Below are 17,253 nucleotides of genomic sequence, written 5' to 3'. Positions count from 1 at the left end.
CAGGACTCGATTCCAGGACTCCAGGATCATGACCTGAGCTGAAGGCAGTCACTTAACCAACTGAGCCACCCAGATGCCCTGTTTTACTTTTCTAAGCATACAGCTGTTTAGCTCTTGTCATTCATTTCTTTCTTTTTCTTTCTTTCGTTCGTTCGTTCGTTCGTTCTTTCTTTTTCGGTTAAAGATTTTATTTATTTATCAGAGAGAGTGAGTGAGTGCAAGGTTGGGCAGGCAGAGGGAGAAGCAGGCTCCTTGCTCAATAAGGAACTGATGGGAGACTGGATTTCAGGCCCCTGGGATCATGACCTGAGCCAAAAGCAGGCGTCCCTCTCATGATCATTTCTAAATGCATAGTATTTCCTTGAAGTAATCTCATGTATAAACCGTTTGTCAATTATTAAATCCTTATTATTGGCGATGAGTTTTTTTGATATTTATAAATAGTGATGAAAGACCACACTTTTTTTTTTTTTCTCTTTTTAAGATAACAGGTCACCTGTAGTTCTCTTTACCATCTAAACATCCTGGTTGGTAGTTACACATAAGTAATGATGCCTAGCAATAGTAGTTTTGCTTCATAAAACTTTACATTTTCGAATTTGATGTAGTAAAAACCAACTTCCCAGTTCCATATTAGGAAGTAAATCATACTGATCAAATGAAAACCTTTAATCTTTTGATAAAATACAATAGCTAGTACAAAATTCTTTCTACTTTTTTAAAGGAGTGGGGCTTTTTTGTTTTTGTTTTTTAAGGGGGGGAGGGGCAGAGGGAGAGAGAATCTTAATCAGGCTCCACTCCCAGTGCAGAGCCCAAAATGGGGCTTGATCTCACAACCCTGAGATCATGACCCAAGTTGAAATCAAGATTTAGACACTTAATTGACTGAGCCACCCAGATTCCCCTTAAAGAAGTTTTTAAAAATGATGTCTTAACTGCTACTTTTAGAAATTCATTCTTTGCACTTAAAAAAGTACATAAAGATATAATACTGAATAGAAGATAAGCTCTGTGAACACACGGAATTTTGACTGTTTTGGTAAGTGCTACATCTCTGGGTCCTAGAACAGTACCTGGCACATATTGGACCCTCAATAAGTATTTTTTGAATGGAAAGATTTTTAAGGGTATTTATTACAGTATTATTTGATATATTGAAATAATTGGTAATACTCTAAACATTCATTAGTAAGGGGTTGATTAAAGTATAAAATAACCAGCCATAAACTAGAAACACAGTTTCCTGGAAAAAAGTAGGTTGTTTGATGTTTATTGATATTGACACAGTACTTCGTTTTGTGATAGAAACAAGTGGAATAAACAGCATATATAAAATGGGATACCACTTTTATTTTTAGTATTTTTGATTAAAAAATACATCATCTACCTATGTATAGTAGTTCTTAAACTTTATGGTTTCAAGACCCTTTAGCAGTCCCGAAGACTGTGAATGGCCTGTGTTTGTGGGAGATAGATAGATAAATTTAGATATATATTTACCTTACTAGAAATTTAATCAGATTTCAAATTTACTTATTTGTTTAAAGTAAGAATAATGAACTTATTACATGTTAACATAAACAATGTATTTTGTGAAAAATAACTTTTCCAAAATAAAAACCTTTAGTGAGAAATGGCATTGTTTTGCATTTGTGCATATCTTTTTAAATCTTTAATATGTAGGTTAATAAAAAACAACTGGATTTTCATATCTACTTCTGTATCCAATCTCTTGTGATGTTTTGGTTGAAGTACATCAAGAAAATCTAGCCTTATACAGATATGTCATCAAAACAGGATAAAGTATTTTAATAATCTTCAGATAATTGTAGGTATTCTTCATCGATACTGTACCAGAACTCTGAGAGGTAGTTTCTTCAAGATTGGTTGCAGTGTACAATTTGAAACCATATCAGTGATTTTTGTACATTCTGTCTCTAAAGTCCTTTGTTTGTTTTACATGTAGAATAGGTCTTTTACCTATGCAAGATTTTATAACTCATGCATGTTCATTTGGAAAATACTGGCTTGCTATTTATGTAGATCTTCCCAGTGTTGACACATTTCAAGATTGATGTCTTTAATTCTTTAATATCACACCTGTCTCATTGCAAAGGTTTTCAAGTATTGTGAAGTTGTCAAGTAATAGTAATGGATGCAACTTTTTCCAAATTTTACTTTTCACTTGAAAGCTTGAATGTTATGATTGGTAACAAAGTCAGCTGTTTTTCTTGAGGTGACATGCTTGCTTCAATTCACTTGTTGAGAAAATGTCAGTGAAACAGCCAAGTCTGAATAGTTTGCCATTTGTTCATTTAAAAATAGGGTTCTATTTAAAAAAAAAAAACAAACAAAAACCTAATTCACTTTTATCATAGTGATGCTTGAAAGACAAGTTATATTTAAAAAAATCCTCCAAATCTGTAAAAGTAAAAGAACCAAAAAGAAAACATAACAAAGTAGTAACTGTGCTTATCTTAGAAAGATGGGGAAATTGTGACTTTTTTTCTCCTTTTGTTTTTCTATAATGAATAATATGTTTTTGTTATGTAATAGTTTCAAGAGTTATATAAAGATAAAAGTATAGTATTTATGGTATAACTTACAGATATAGTCAAATGAATGTGAATTAAGAATAGTTAGTTCTTTTCTCCATTTTTCTTATTAGGATTTAGGCCCTGAATATGAAGATATATTTAATATTTCCTTGAAGTGGATTTTAGAAAATGGAAAAGATGTTGGAATAAGGTAAAGGATTTAATTTCCACTTTGACCATTTTATAATATAAGAAGTTTGACTTTAAAGTCTCCTTAATTATTTTTTAACTAGGTGCGTTGGTTATGGCCCTGAGGAACAACTGACAAATATAACCCATGTGCAGTTTTTACAGTCCACAAGACCGCAGATGTCTTTCTGGTGTCGTTTTCGACGTGCTTTTATTACTGTCACCCACAGGTTATTGTTGTTATGCTTGGGTAAGTTGCTGGAATGAGAAAGAAGACACATGATAGTCTAGAATTTTCTTATCTGTTTTTTACCAAACACCAGGGTTGAGAATTTACTTCTGTGATAGCTGCCATTATAAATCACATCCAGAAATCTTCCCTAAGGTAGAATAATATTGAAGTTGTCTTTTTTTTTCTTTATAATGTCATTATTAATCTAAGGGCTTAGAAAACAGTAGTATCAAGGGAAATGGAATAAAACTTTGTCATATTGATGCCTTTGAAAATAGAACAGGGAAATAGAAAAATTAAGCTTATTGTTTTAATAATAAAATATAAATTAAGTTCATTAAAATTATTTTAATTTAAAAAATACCATTTACCTGCATTAAAATTTTCATTTGGATTCCTGGATTTTATGTGACTTTTGACTATAGGAATTTAGGAGATAATCATTTTTTTTTCTTTGTTCCAGTCCTTTAAAAATAATTTTCCTAAAGTGTAGTATGTTTACAGTCTTAGGAAACTTACTTTTCATATGGTTTAATGTGGCAAAGCAAAATGTTTGTGAAACATAGTTATATTGTTTTTAAAAAAATAATAGAATTTAAATGTTCAGTTGTCAACATCATGAAATGGTTTTTCTAGAGCGATTAAATGAAACTCTGGAAAATGTTTAATACTAAATATTTAATACTAAATTTAAAATACTTAATGTTTAATACTAAAGCCATTAAATACTAAATATAGTTGTGATTGTGTAGCTAATTCAGCCCACTGTTTTGAAGTCTTATTCCATTATCCCTTATGGCAGTTAAAATAATCACTGCGCAAACTGTCATAAGTTCTCCTTTTTTGCTTTGTTTTGTTCATATCAGATTTAACAAGTATAATGATAACTTTAGATTGCAATGAATATTACTGAATGTCACTGAGCGCAGTTTTTAAAACACAAAATATATAAATATTGCAGGTGTAGTGATGGTTTGTGTCGTTCTGCGTTATATGAAATACCGCTGGACAAAAGAAGAAGAGGAAACAAGGCAGATGTATGATATGGTGGTGAAGATTATAGGTATAAGTATTTGTAAAAATCCAAACCATTTCTTGAATAGTAGTTATGTGATAAATTACAGTATGATGTCCAGTGATTGATTCATTTGTAAATGTGTTATATTTTCAGATGTCTTACGAAGTCATAATGAAGCTTGCCAGGAAAATAAAGACTTACAACCTTACATGCCTATTCCACATGTACAAGATTCCTTAATACAACCTCATGACAAGTACGTTCAGAGTATCGTGAGTTGAAGTAGATCAGAATTTGGCATCTTCTGAAGTTATAAAGATTATATTGAGAGTTGTGGCCCTTCTCAAGTAGACCTGTTTTATTGTACAGGCTTTACTTTTTGTACTTTAAACTCTCCTTTCTTTCTAAATTCCCTTCTGTTCTCCTCCTAATTTTGAGTGGCATAATAAACAACTGGATTCCTAAATCATGATCACTTTTATACATTTTTTATTCTTACCAATGTTCACCTTATTTCCTTTAATTTCATCTTAATAAAGAAACAGAGACAGACAATAGCCAGTGATGTTTTACAAATAATGCCTTAAATATTTTGTTGTTAATGAAGCTTTTTAATTAAAAGGACTAAATAATAACTTCTTGAAAATGAAAGATGATTCCATATCCTACCACAGCATTCTTCACCATAGCAATACCCCAGAATCAGTGGTGAAGTTTGGGGGGGAAGATTACTGATGCTTGTGCCCCACCTCTAGAGAATGAAATCTGAAGTGAGGTTTAGGCATCTAAATCTTCTTTGGAAAAAACCTCATAGGCAGTGACAAGCAGAACCAGAATTAATAATAGCCATTGCCTTCACTTACTAATACTTGAAAAAGATGACAAGCCAAGATGATAGCAAATTTGTCATTTTGTCACATGCTAGGAAAAAAATGAAGAAAGTCTGGGATAGAGCTGTTGACTTCCTTGCTGCTAATGAGTCTAGAGTTCGCACAGAGACACGAAGAATAGGTGGTACGGATTTTCTAGTTTGGCGGTGGATCCAGCCTTCTGCCTCCTGTGACAAAATATTAGTAATACCTTCTAAAGTATGGCAAGGTCAAGGTATGTATTTTTAAAACAATAACAACAAAAATAAACATGGTGTTTTTCTAATTTTTTTCAACTGTATAAGTCTTACATGTTTAATGTAAAATAGTACTGTTGAAACATATGAAGACAAAGCTCCCTTTGCAGTTCCATCCCATAGAAGGAATTAATGTTAGTTTCTTACATATCCTTCCACTTTTCTCCGGGCAAATATGGACATAATGGTTTGTCTTTACCATAACAGAACACTATATACACATTACCTTTTTTTCCTTTTTCACTTAAAGCAACTTAGTATTGTAGATCTAGCGGCATTCTTTCCCCCTAATTTTTATGCAGATAAGACATAATTTATGTTTTACATATATATGAAACATATAAAAGTGGAACATAACTTTTTAACTGCTCTTTTTTCCAATTTTTGCTCGCCTGCCTCTTTTTCACTAAGACCAACCACTTGCGTATTCCTTGTTCCAAGTAGCTTAAGTGGCTGTCTGTCCATATTTTTCTCAGTGCTTGGATGGTTGCAAAAACAGGTATATGTAAGTATATAGGAGGGCTTGGTGATTGGTTGCTTTAGGTTCCCAAACCTCTACTAGTAGTAACTGTTACCTCACTTGAATCTCTTGGACGGTTAGTTGCAAAATTAAATCTTGCAGTTAGTTTAATGTGCATTTCAGAATTAGTAGTCGGTGAGTTTCTTTAAATCTTGTTGGATAAAAGTATATTTCGCAATGTTTGCTAAGCACAGTATTTATGAGAAAATTAAGAAAACTGTTTTGAAATTGCAAAAAAATAAAATTCACTCCCTTTCTTCTCTGATTTTTACTTTCAAAGAGCTTGAATAATAATAGTCTTCAGTAATCATGGCATAAAAATGATGCTTTAATGATGCCAAGGGTGACACTAAACATTAAACTTCTTGTTTTAAAACGGAGTCTGCAGAAGGGTCCTTTGAAGTGAAAAAAGAATGCAAAGCCAATGAGATCTGATTACCTTAGTTGCCTGATTGTAATGGTTCTGTATTCTCAGCTTAATTTCTTCATATAGCTAGCAGTTAGTGCTCATATATGCCTGTGAAGTTCTAGAAAAGGTCATTATTTTGTTCATATAAATTTTTTTTTAATCATTGTAGTTGTCTTATTTTTAAAATGTGAGGTTTTCAAGATGAATCTAAAGACAACTTCTTGACCTAGGTAATCCAAGTTGTTCTTATAAATTAATAGGGGGGATCGCTTCTTGGCCTTTTGGCTAAGTAAGATCAAGTGTAAATTAGTAGGGGGGGGATGACAGACTCTTAAGTGTGTGAAATTGGATGTTCTGTATATAGAATTTAAAACCTCGGATTATTTTCATTTTATCATTTTCTCTAGATAGGAAAAGACTGTAAGTATGATATAAGACAATTTTAGGTCAGTTACAATAGTTGTAAAACTCAACATAAATTGATAGCTCTGAAATGTCCTGCTACTTTGTTTCATCAAAGTTCCAGTATAGTAAATGTTTATAAACTATATGCCAAGTACTGAGCTATCTTAATTTGAATACTTCTAAATGTACAATGTGAAGAATTTTAAAATCAATCTCCCTTTTCTTGACAGTCTTTGATTTTAAAAATGTTGCAGTGAATTAGTTACTGAATCTAGAAGGGAATTGAGGGTAAAAGAAGATGCCTGTTTTTAGTAAATTGAAAAAATATATAGTGGCTGAGATTATGTTATCCTGAAAACCGAAAATCCTGAGGTAGAACCTAGTAGCCATTTGCTTGAAGTATACCAGTTCAAGTTTTTGGAGCGTTAGAATGATAAAAGTCTGTAGACTTCTAGCAAAAGGGATTTGAGTTCTCCTAAGAATTTGTTCATAAAAGAATTTGTTACAGGAACTGAATAAAGAGAAGTTGGTGGGATTTTTCTTGATGATAATTATCTAAATTGCCTCATTAAGAACATATAGCTCTAATCTATTATTTACATTTTGTGCCATTAAATGTATAGTCTACCTAAATATAATTAATTGACTTTGCTTGTAAAAAATATTAATACATAAATTAGTTTTTCTTTCGTTTAAATGTATCTGGACACAAATGTTGTGCTGAAAATAGGACTATAGTGGGGGGGTTGGGGCGGTTGTTTATGTAAAAAGATAGTTTAACTTATTAAGAGGCTTAATGTTTATCCTCATATAAATAGTGCTTTAATTAAAAGATACATGGCTGGAGGATTGGTAATTATAGTAGTCTTTTGTATTCACTCCCACTACAAGCTGTTGTCATTTAATAGTATTTTTTCCAAATAATTGTTAAATAACCTTAGTGAATTTTAAGTTCATTTTCTAAAGGGTAGTTAAGTATAAGTTGCATTCTTGCATAGCTTTAGTATCTCTAATGGCATTTTAAAGCACAGTTAAAAATCAAACCATAGCTGCTGGGGAGAATTATTTATGTTTCTGACACAGGTAGTCTTCAGAATAAACAGCATTCATTTGAAGGATCTAAACATACTTCTTGAGGTATTTGAAATCACTGTCTCTTTGCTTGTACCGGGAGGTGATTGCAGTTTAGTTGGGGAGACAAGGTATATATCCTAAAAATCGGTTTGATCTTCACAACTATGTTGTGATTAGAATTGGCCAGGAATAACTTCTCCTAGGTCCTTGGGTCTAGGCTAGGATAACATGGTATTAGTGCTTCCATTTTCTCTGGTTCATTCCCTGCTGGCCCAGGCCAATATTGGAATTTTAAGGAACTCAGATTGCTTGCAACTAAAAGGTTATCCAAGAACACGAGCTGTACACTGCCAGGGACGTCTGGGTGGTACTAGAGGTTCACAGACTTTTTTTTATTATTAAAAAATTTTTAAAAGATTTTATTTATTTGACAGAGACAGAGATCACAAGTACATAGAGAGGCAGGTGAGAGAGAGAGAGGGGGAAGCAGGCTCCCTGCTGAGCAGAGAGCCTGAGTGGGGCTCCATCCCAGCACCCTGAGATTATGACCTGATCCGAAGGCAGAGGCTTTAACCCACTGAGCCACCCAAGCACCCCCCATAAGGTTCACAGACTTCTTGATGTAGGGTTTGGCAAAGATTTTTCATGTCTAGTGGCCATCGCCCCATCCCATATCAGGCACTGTTAGGACACTCACATCCCAAACATTTTTTTTCACTAGATACTTCTGAAATCTTTAATTGATACATTCAAGTCTTTTTCTTTTCTTCCTCTTTCAAGTCTTTATTTAAATTCCAGTTAGTTAACATACGGTATAATGTTACTTCTAGGTGTAGTAGTGATTCATCACTTACATACAATATCTGGTGCTCATCACAAGCGCCCACCTTAATCCCTGTCACCTGTTTAATCCATTAGTACACTCTGAGCCATTAACTCATCTTTCAAACTTTCCTGCTTTATATATATATATATATATATTTTTTTTTTTTTATTATATTTTTTTTTTTTAATTAGGAATTCCCAGACTCTCCAATTCTTTGATGTACCTACTTTTTCCAGTTTTTCAGTCTTCCTCCTATCTTTATTTCTTTTCCTGTCCATCTTCGTTTCCATGACCCATCCCTCTCTCCAGTCCTTTTCTTGCTGCTACCCTTAAGTCATTACCTGTCCTTCATCTTAGCCTGGCAAATTCCAACCAAGGATGAAAGGATTTTGTCTGTGTGCAAGGAGCTGAGCATAGCAGTAGAAAATCATACAGTTCTGCAGACTGGTACGTCATAAGTAATCAACCTCAGGCCCTCAGTACTACCTGACTTTCATGTTCTTATCATATTTTACCAGTCACTTCACTTTCTTACTCAGTAATAATTTTAGATTTCTTTCCATCCTTTCAGACCTTTACCCTTCTGTCTCCTAATTCTCAGTTGATGACCTGAATAAAAGCAATCAGATTTACCTGCCTCAGATTTCCATCACCAAGTAAATCCACGGCCAGAATCCACACTCACCCTCACCTCCTGTTGCATTTGAGGGGTTTTCTCACTTAACAAAGACCTGAGCCCTATCCTCCATAGGGAATGGTATTGAAGTCTTCTGGATCCCATTGGCTCTTCTTCTCAAGTCTCTTCTCTTACTGTGTACTAAATCCCTGCCTCTGTTGGATCTTTTCATTAGCACTTAAACATGCCGTATAGTCTTTCTCATCTTTAAGAACACACATTGTTAGAGGGGCACCTGGGTGGCTCAGTCAGTTAAGTGTCTGCCTTTGGCTCAGGTCATGGTCCCAGGGTCCTGGGATGGAGCCATGCATTGGGCTCCCTGCTCAATGGGGAGTCTGCTTCTCCCTCTCCCGCTACCCCTGCTTGTGCTCTCTCTCAAATAAATAAAACATTTAAAAAAAACAAAAAGACACACTGTTGGAGTATCATTGTTCTTTAGCTATCACTCTGTCTCTCTCTATTTATAGCCAAATAGCATTAAACAGTTTACTCATTGTTTTTACTTTTACCTCCCATTTTATTCTTCAGCTGACTCTAATCTATTTTGCACCCCCCTCATTCCGAGGAAATAGCTCTCAGACATCCATATTGCTAAGCCAAGTGGACATGTTCCCTTTCTGTCCTCATTTTATGTAGCAGTGTTAACAGTTGCACCTGCTTTAAAACTTGCTTCTTGTGGCTTTGGGGATGCCACTTTCTTCTTGTTTTCCTGCTACCTTGACCATTTCTCCAGTCTTCTTTTCTGGACTGTCTTCTTTTCCTGGACCTCTAAGTGTTGGAAGTTTCTCAAGGCCACCCTCTTTTCTCATTCTGTCTTCCTTCTACTTATAGATGATCTCATGCTGTGACTTCATTTACCATAGATCTGTTGATAACTCCCAAAGTGCTATCTTGAATTAAGTCTTCTGGTTTTCAGATTTTTATACCCACCTGTACAGTTGTCTGCTGAGATATGGGCACCACAAATTCAGCATGTGCATGAATTTAGTATCCTCTCTTACCAAACGGACCTCCCCCGCCATTCCTGTCTAATTAATGATACCCTTTCTCAGTTAGTTCCACTACAAACCTGGGAGTTATCCTTAATTTTTTCCTTACCTCCCATGTATACTCTTTAAACAAGCCATAACAGATCTACTCCATATGTCCTCAATTGTATCCACTTCCCTCCATCAGCAGTTCTGGCCCATGTTATCCACATTTGTATCATCTCTCTCTTAGACAACTATAATAACCTTCTAGGTCTCCTTGCATTCACTTTTTTCTCTGTTTAATCAGTTCTTTATTTAACAGTCTTTTTAAAAAAAATTAGAATTTTAAAAGACAGATCTCATCAAATTATTACTCTCCTTAAGAAAGCTTGGAGTGGCTTTCTGTTGCTCTCAGGGTAATGTCTAAACACTTTAATGTAATCTGCATGGTCTTCAGTAATCTGACTTCTCTCTCTTAAGGTTTATCTTTCTGTTCTCACTTTAGCCACAGTGGCTATCTTAGTTGACTTTAGTTGACCACACTTTAGTTTACTTGATTACAGTGAGCTCCTTCTTATCTCAGGGGCTGTATGTAAGCTAATATATTTGCTTGAAATGTCCTTTATAGATCTTTTTACTCTGCCTACTTTTATTTATTCTATATTCTTTAGGTCCCAGCATAAATTTCGCTTCCTCATCTGATATTTCCAGACTACCTTAAGTTACTTTCACAGCTTCCTGTATTATTCTTTCTTAAGATTTACCATAATTATAGGGTTGGTTTTTTTGGTTTTGTTTTTTTGTTTTGTTTTGTTTCTGACACGGTTTCTCAACTCTCTCACCCACTAAACTGCAGCCTCTGTGAGAGCAATGATTGTATCTCTGATGTACCTTAACTTCCAGGGGTCTGGCTCCCAGTAAAAGCATGCAATGAATATTTTTTGAAAAGAGTAAATGACTGAATACCTTTCAACAAAATGGAACAGTGACAAATAGTAAAACTAATTTGTCTTTTGTAGCATTTCATTTAGATAGAAGAAATTCACCGCCAAATAGCTTGACACCATGTCTAAAGATTCGAAATATGTTTGACCCAGTTATGTAAGTATTATGATCAGAGGTATATGTAATTTTTATCTGGAATATTTGGAATATTCTTATAATGCTATGTCTGTAATTGAACAGTCTCTTTTACTTTTGAATCTCTACAGAAATGTTGTGTTTTCCTTTTCTTCGTCTTTGTTAAATTTCAGGCAAAGATTTGGCCAAAAGACCCAGATGTAGAATAATTTGTTAAACTTATACAAATCTTTGTAGGTACTATGAATCCCCACAGCAGATAAATGCTGGAGTCAAATTAATGATACACGTGGTGATAAACAGTACCCTTTATTAAGTGTTTAAGTCTCTTCTGCCAACATTCTTTGCCTCAGACAATATACATAAAAATACCTGCTATCTTTAAACTTCCAATCTCTAATTGTAAAAAATTCTCTGCAAGGATGTACATACACACTTTCCTTCTCTAAGTCCTATTTGTCCATGCAGTATTTGAGAAACTTTTCTGTTCATTCAATATCTGAGAAACTTTTCTTTCTATATAATTACAGCAGCACACGCACCCAGAGATTAGCACTGGCAAAAGTTATTGCCTTAGAATCTCTAATATTTCATATATAAGCTGTAATAATTTTTAGAATTTGCTTCCTAGAGATGAGTGCTTATTTGTCCAATGATATGACAGGTCAGATTCTGTTCTGTAAAAAAAAAAAACAAAACCTGATTTATATGTATTACATATAAAATACCCATAAGTCTCATCTGATAACTCATTCATTTCAAGAAATAATTGATATGAAATTCCAAATAAGTGACAACAAAATTGGAAGTGTGAGGAAGCACTGTAGTAACAGCCCTCTCATACTTCGGGGATTAGGAAATTAGTGCTGGGTTAGTATTTTGTTACCTGAGATGAAGATTTATGATTTCAAGTGTAGCCTCTTTTCCTTCGTCCCACCATCTATATCTCATGAGTAAGAGAAATATGTACCATTGTAGTAGGAAATCTTAAGGCTCTCATAATAGTAAGTGACTCTTGGTGCAGAATGTTTGTCCTGTATTATTCTTCCATTATTTTGAAGAAGAGAAGCTCAGAATACACCATTTACTAGGAATTTTCCTAAAGTTTAGGAATTTGAAAGTATTAACAAAAAGAGGTAATATGTGGGGCAGCTGGGTGGTTCAGTCGGTTAAGTGTCTGTTTTGGGCTCAGCTCATGATCCCAGAGTCCTAGGATCGAGCCCCGAATCGGGCTCCCTGGTCAGTGGGGAGTCTGCTTCTCCCTCTCCTTCTGCTCATGCGTGCTCTCACTCTTTTTCTCAAATAAAAGAAAAAATAATACTCAATTAAAAAAAAAAAAGACTTTATTTGGGAGAAAGAGTAGGGGAGGGGCCCATGCGCACAATGTAGGGGGTGAGGGAGAGGGAGAAGCAGGCTCCCCTCTGAGCAAGGATTCTGATGTGGGGGCTGGATCCCAGGACCCTGAAATCATGACCTGAGCTGAAGGCAGATGCTTAACTGACTGAGCCACCCAGGTGCCCCAACAATACTCAATTTTTATGAGTTCACTACAACTCATTAAAGTATTAACACTTGCTAGGAAGAAAAGAAATGACAATAGGTACATAAGATTTCAGACATAAAAATGACAGCACAGTTATTCTGCTGCGATGGGCCAGTCCTTCACTGCCTCAGTTCTGTGCTTTCTTACATTGGAAAGTGAGAGAAGGTCTGGGACTGTGAATAACTAATATTTTTTTTTTAATCTATCTACTATTAATAACAAGCATTTACTTAACTACTTACTAGTTTTAACAATATGTGATTTTGAAACTATTCCCATTCTGGTAGGATATATATGTTATAAGAGACAAGACTTTATTGAGTTAGGAGTATGGTTGTTGATTTTTGTTTTCATTAATTTTTTAGGGAAATTGGGGATCAGTGGCATTTGGCAATTCAAGAAGCAATTTTAGAAAAATGCAGTGATAATGATGGCATTGTTCATATTGCAGTAGACAAAAATTCACGTGAGGTAAAGTAACTTTTACTGTTGAATTCTACATTTTGGATTTGTTGCTATTAAACTAAAACTTTCTCTTTTTTTCCTTTCTTTCTTTCTTTCTTTCTTTTTTTTTTTTTTAATATCACAGGGTTGTGTATATGTTAAATGTCTGTCCCCAGAATATGCTGGAAAAGCTTTTAAGGCATTGCATGGCTCTTGGTTTGATGGTAAGAAGTTTGAGTATTACGAACATTTTGAAAAGATAAATTATGGCTTACTGTTAAACTATACCAGATTTTAAATTAAAAGAAAATTAGGTCAGCATTTTTAGAGTAATTATTTAAGATTACTTTATTTGCATATTGTGTTCATACGTCTTTTACCACAGTTTGTTTTCTATAAATATTAAGCACATTTTTACAGATCTAAAATATTATTTTTATCTTACAACAGGGAAATTGGTTACAGTAAAATATTTACGACTAGATAGATATCACCATCGCTTTCCCCAAGCTCTTACTTGCAATACTCCCTTGAAGCCATCAAATAAACATATGAACTCTATGTCTCATCTTCGTCTTCGGACTGGCCTAGCCAATTCTCAAGGAGGTTCCTGAAAAGACTTTCTTCCACTCCTAGGACTGGTATTTACCATAGGAAAATTCCTGTTTGGCTTCCTGTCTTCCTTTTAAATGCTTTTTGTATGTAATATTTTTATTGAATACAGCTCTGTTTGAATGTTCCAGAAATCTTAAGGTTCCAAAGGGACTTAGCAGTGAGGCAGCAGTGCTGAGTGGTCAGAGCAATTGTTTCATTCAGTTTTTGGAGCTCAGTTAAGCCGATGCATTTAAGTTTTGCATGAGGAACATTGACTTTATTAAGCATTTTCAGATGTGGTGATTGTGTTTTTGCACCACAGAGTGTTTGGATAACCACACAAAAGCATGGTGAAGAGGCTTCTTGTATTTCCATAATCTCCTGTGAACTAATGTTGTGAATTTTTGTATACAGTCACCTGCATAGTTCCTTACCAGGCTAATGTGGTAAAACTGTTAATTTCCCAGTTTAACCTTAGGTTTCTATTGCTTGTAAGAGATTCATTTGTTACTGCTGGAATACAGGAAAACTAATTTGGGTTTAGCGGTTATATATAAGCATAGGTGGGTGTACATGTACTTAACCTGGCTTTTGTATATATGTATAAATGCTGATGGTGGCGAAAGTAGTCTTGTTTTGTGAGGATGTCTGCATTAAAGCAGTAAAATAAGCTTCCTATTTTATTCATAATCTAATGTGTATATATGTATATGTATATATGTGTGTATGTGTATATATATATGTGTGTGTATATGTGTATATATACACACACATATATACCTATGGCTGTACTATCACATAGATCAAACAGCCAAACACCTGGAAGTATTAGATACAAGTTTAAAGTATCTTTTATAAGTTTTATATAAAAATGTCTGAGTATGATTTTGTGTGAAAGTTCCGATCTCAGTTGTAATGGATTCAAATTTATGTGAGCAATAAAGATGCAATTGGCAGATATTGGAAAAGTATTTTGTGAAAAGCTGTATTTATTATAAATACTAGGACTATGACATAGTACTATTGGGATTAAGTCACTTTCCCAATCTATTTATAATTTAATGAAATGTCAGCTCCCCTGTGGTATGTCAAGTTTAAAGCAGGGCATATTGCTGCAGCAAAATGTGTATTTGAAAAATTATATTTGAAATTTTGGGTCATGACAGCTTGCAATATAGTAAATGCACGAGTGACCGTCGCTTTGTGCCTCGGTATTTACCTTGTTTCAGTAAAGTTGCTTTATTACTGTTTATGATTTCAGATTAAAATAGATGCTGAGCAGAGTTTACTTGTAATGTAACAATTGGCTTTTTTTTTTTTTAAATAACCTGTTGATATATCCTTGTCCAAATGAATATGTGAAACAGCTGGAATTGTACCAATTTTGATTTTGTTTAAAGCTCAGTTTCCTTTTTGTTTAATTGTATATGTGTTGGGTTTGCAGCATGAACTTGCACAGATAATGCACGTTTTCTGGTTAAGTAAACATGATGCACACTGTTCTGTAACAGAAAACCCTATTGTGCCTTACCTGTGTGCTTTTGTGGGCACCATGTTTATGAAGAATAAAAAATGATTTGTTATCTGAAGAGAATAAATTTTAAATTCTCAGTTTATGTTTCAGATGCTAAAGTGTGAAAATATAAATATATATATAATATATAATATAACCAATCTTTCTGTATTTTATGTGCATCATAGTGATTTATCTGAGCTTAGTGACCCCCATCTTGTGACCTGTTGCAAGAGTGAATGTAAAAAATAGTTGTGGCATTTTAAAAGGTCGCCTTTTGATGCAGATGCATCTTTTTTTTTTCTTTGCTTCTAAAACATATTTTATGTAAACATTGTACATTTATTATTGTAATATATACTATTATGCAGCTTATTTTACCTGAAACTGTTAAGCCGACCAAGATCCCTCCCTGCAAGACAGATGGGAATGTGTATAATAACTAGATATTTGAGAAGTTCTGAAGTTTGATGTAATCTGTTACTTGTCCTGTTAAAAAAAAAGGAAAAATTCTAATTAAAAATTTATTAGGTTTTTTTTTAATGTGTCTTGGCTTTTAAAAAAAACTTTTTAAGTGCCCTGTGTCTTTATTTTTTTAACCAGTGAAGAGATGCCTTTATTTTAAATCTTCTTGGGGATGTGTAAATATATATATGCTCATAAAGATGGATGAAGACCCTAAAGTTAATTTTAACCATCCATTCCTTAGCATCTTACTTTTCTTTATGAAAATGTCTTTTTCTAACTCTCAAGTGTTTGGATCAAAGTGAGGCAAGACTATAAATCAGATGTTATCACTAAAGCAGCACTGTTTAGTTTAGACATTTTTTCGTAGCAAGACTTCCTCAAAAAAGGAAGCCATTCTTTTATACATTCTGCTTAAAACTCCTTATCTCATTATAAACCAACAGTTTATGGGCTAGCCTCTTTGAATAGCATTGCTTTAGAATTTTTGATGGTTTAATCAAGTAAAAAGAAGACTTGATTAGTCAGTCAGTTGGTAGACTCTTATTTAAAATCACTAATGAAGGTTAGGCACTGTTACATGTTAGATTAGAGATGCAAGGATGAAAAAGACATGGCCAAAACCCCAAGATGGTCCCAGTCTAGAGGAAGAACATAGAACAGATAAGTTAAAAGAGAGTGTGGGAAATATAGTGAGAGAAAAAAGCAGAAGAAATTCTAGGAGTATGGAGAGCCACCTTATACTTTTTTTTTTTTTTTTAAGATTTTATTTATTTGTTAGAGAGGCAGGCAGAGGGAGGCTCCTTGCTGAGCGTAAGGAGCCTGATGTGGGACTTGAACCCAGGACCCTGGGATCATGACCTGAGCCAAAGGCAGACACTTAACAAACTGAGCCATCCAGGCCTCCCACCTTATGCATCTTAATAGAGGGAGAAGACATTAGGCATATGCGATAATAGTTGAGCCATATTTTAGTTCAGTTTCACATGTATTAAACGTGGCTTAATTAGTATAGGTATAATAGTAAGTTTCCTCTCCTTTGAGCTCTTAGGGGAGCTCATAAAAATTGATATGTGGAACCCGAGTTTTTATAAAATCCATTTTCATATTCATTGGTCTGTTGAATCCTGAATACCTTGTGAATGATGAAGCCTGATACTCAACTTCATTACATTTTCCTTGTACGGTATTGACTGTTTGGATGACAAGTTGTGAGCTCTGAGTGAAAAATGACTTATTGTATCATATACCCAGAAAATTTCCTTTAATAAGATTGACCTGGCAGTTCTCACTGCTCCTAGTAATATCACATTACTATAGGTCATCTACATGGCTTCTTCACCCTTTTTTCCTAGACTTATCTCGGCAAGTCACTTCTTCCAGATGACTCAACAGAGGATGCTAAATCAAGCAGAATTTGGGCAGCTGCTCTTTTGGAAAGGATGCTGAGGAACAGGTACTTAAGAACTGAAAATAATTAGAAACCAAAAGTTTGTGGTTTAAAGAAACTGAATGTCCAGGATGCTTATTCTCTTGGTCCAGTAAGCATGAGTAGCTACTGCCTCTAAGCCTCATTGGAGAAACTTTATGACCAGAAATATCTTCTGATGATGGATTTAAACACCTGAGAA

At 34.3% G+C, this 17,253-nt stretch overlaps 1 protein-coding gene across 3 annotated transcripts in view; it reads left to right on the top strand.

The window, feature by feature from the left end:
- Positions 1-17,253, top strand: part of LEMD3 (LEM domain containing 3) — a 77,068-nt gene that overhangs the window by 46,054 nt on the left and 13,761 nt on the right. For 2 of the 3 annotated variants that reach the window (XR_004382350.1, XR_004382351.1), the window contains exons 5-13: positions 2,669-2,748; positions 2,831-2,976; positions 3,920-4,021; positions 4,130-4,232; positions 4,902-5,080; positions 11,003-11,084; positions 12,972-13,077; positions 13,196-13,274; positions 16,978-17,078. Coding sequence is in view for 1 of the 3 variants with exons in the window: in XM_032854900.1 (XP_032710791.1) it covers positions 2,669-2,748; positions 2,831-2,976; positions 3,920-4,021; positions 4,130-4,232; positions 4,902-5,080; positions 11,003-11,084; positions 12,972-13,077; positions 13,196-13,274; positions 13,501-13,664 (1,041 nt within the window). In the remaining 2 variants the exon portion in view is untranslated. Of the gene's footprint in view, positions 1-2,668; positions 2,749-2,830; positions 2,977-3,919; positions 4,022-4,129; positions 4,233-4,901; positions 5,081-11,002; positions 11,085-12,971; positions 13,078-13,195; positions 13,275-13,500; positions 15,701-16,977; positions 17,079-17,253 lie in introns of those variants that run through there. The other variant, XM_032854900.1, reaches the window with a different exon arrangement.

The sequence above is a fragment of the Lontra canadensis genome, unplaced genomic scaffold (assembly GCF_010015895.1).
Source record: "Lontra canadensis isolate GAN:19392208 unplaced genomic scaffold, GSC_riverotter_1.0 scaffold9, whole genome shotgun sequence".
NCBI classification, from domain to species: domain Eukaryota; kingdom Metazoa; phylum Chordata; class Mammalia; order Carnivora; family Mustelidae; genus Lontra; species Lontra canadensis.
Note: the sequence above shows the minus strand (reverse complement) of the source record. Positions and strands in the feature narration are given on the sequence as shown.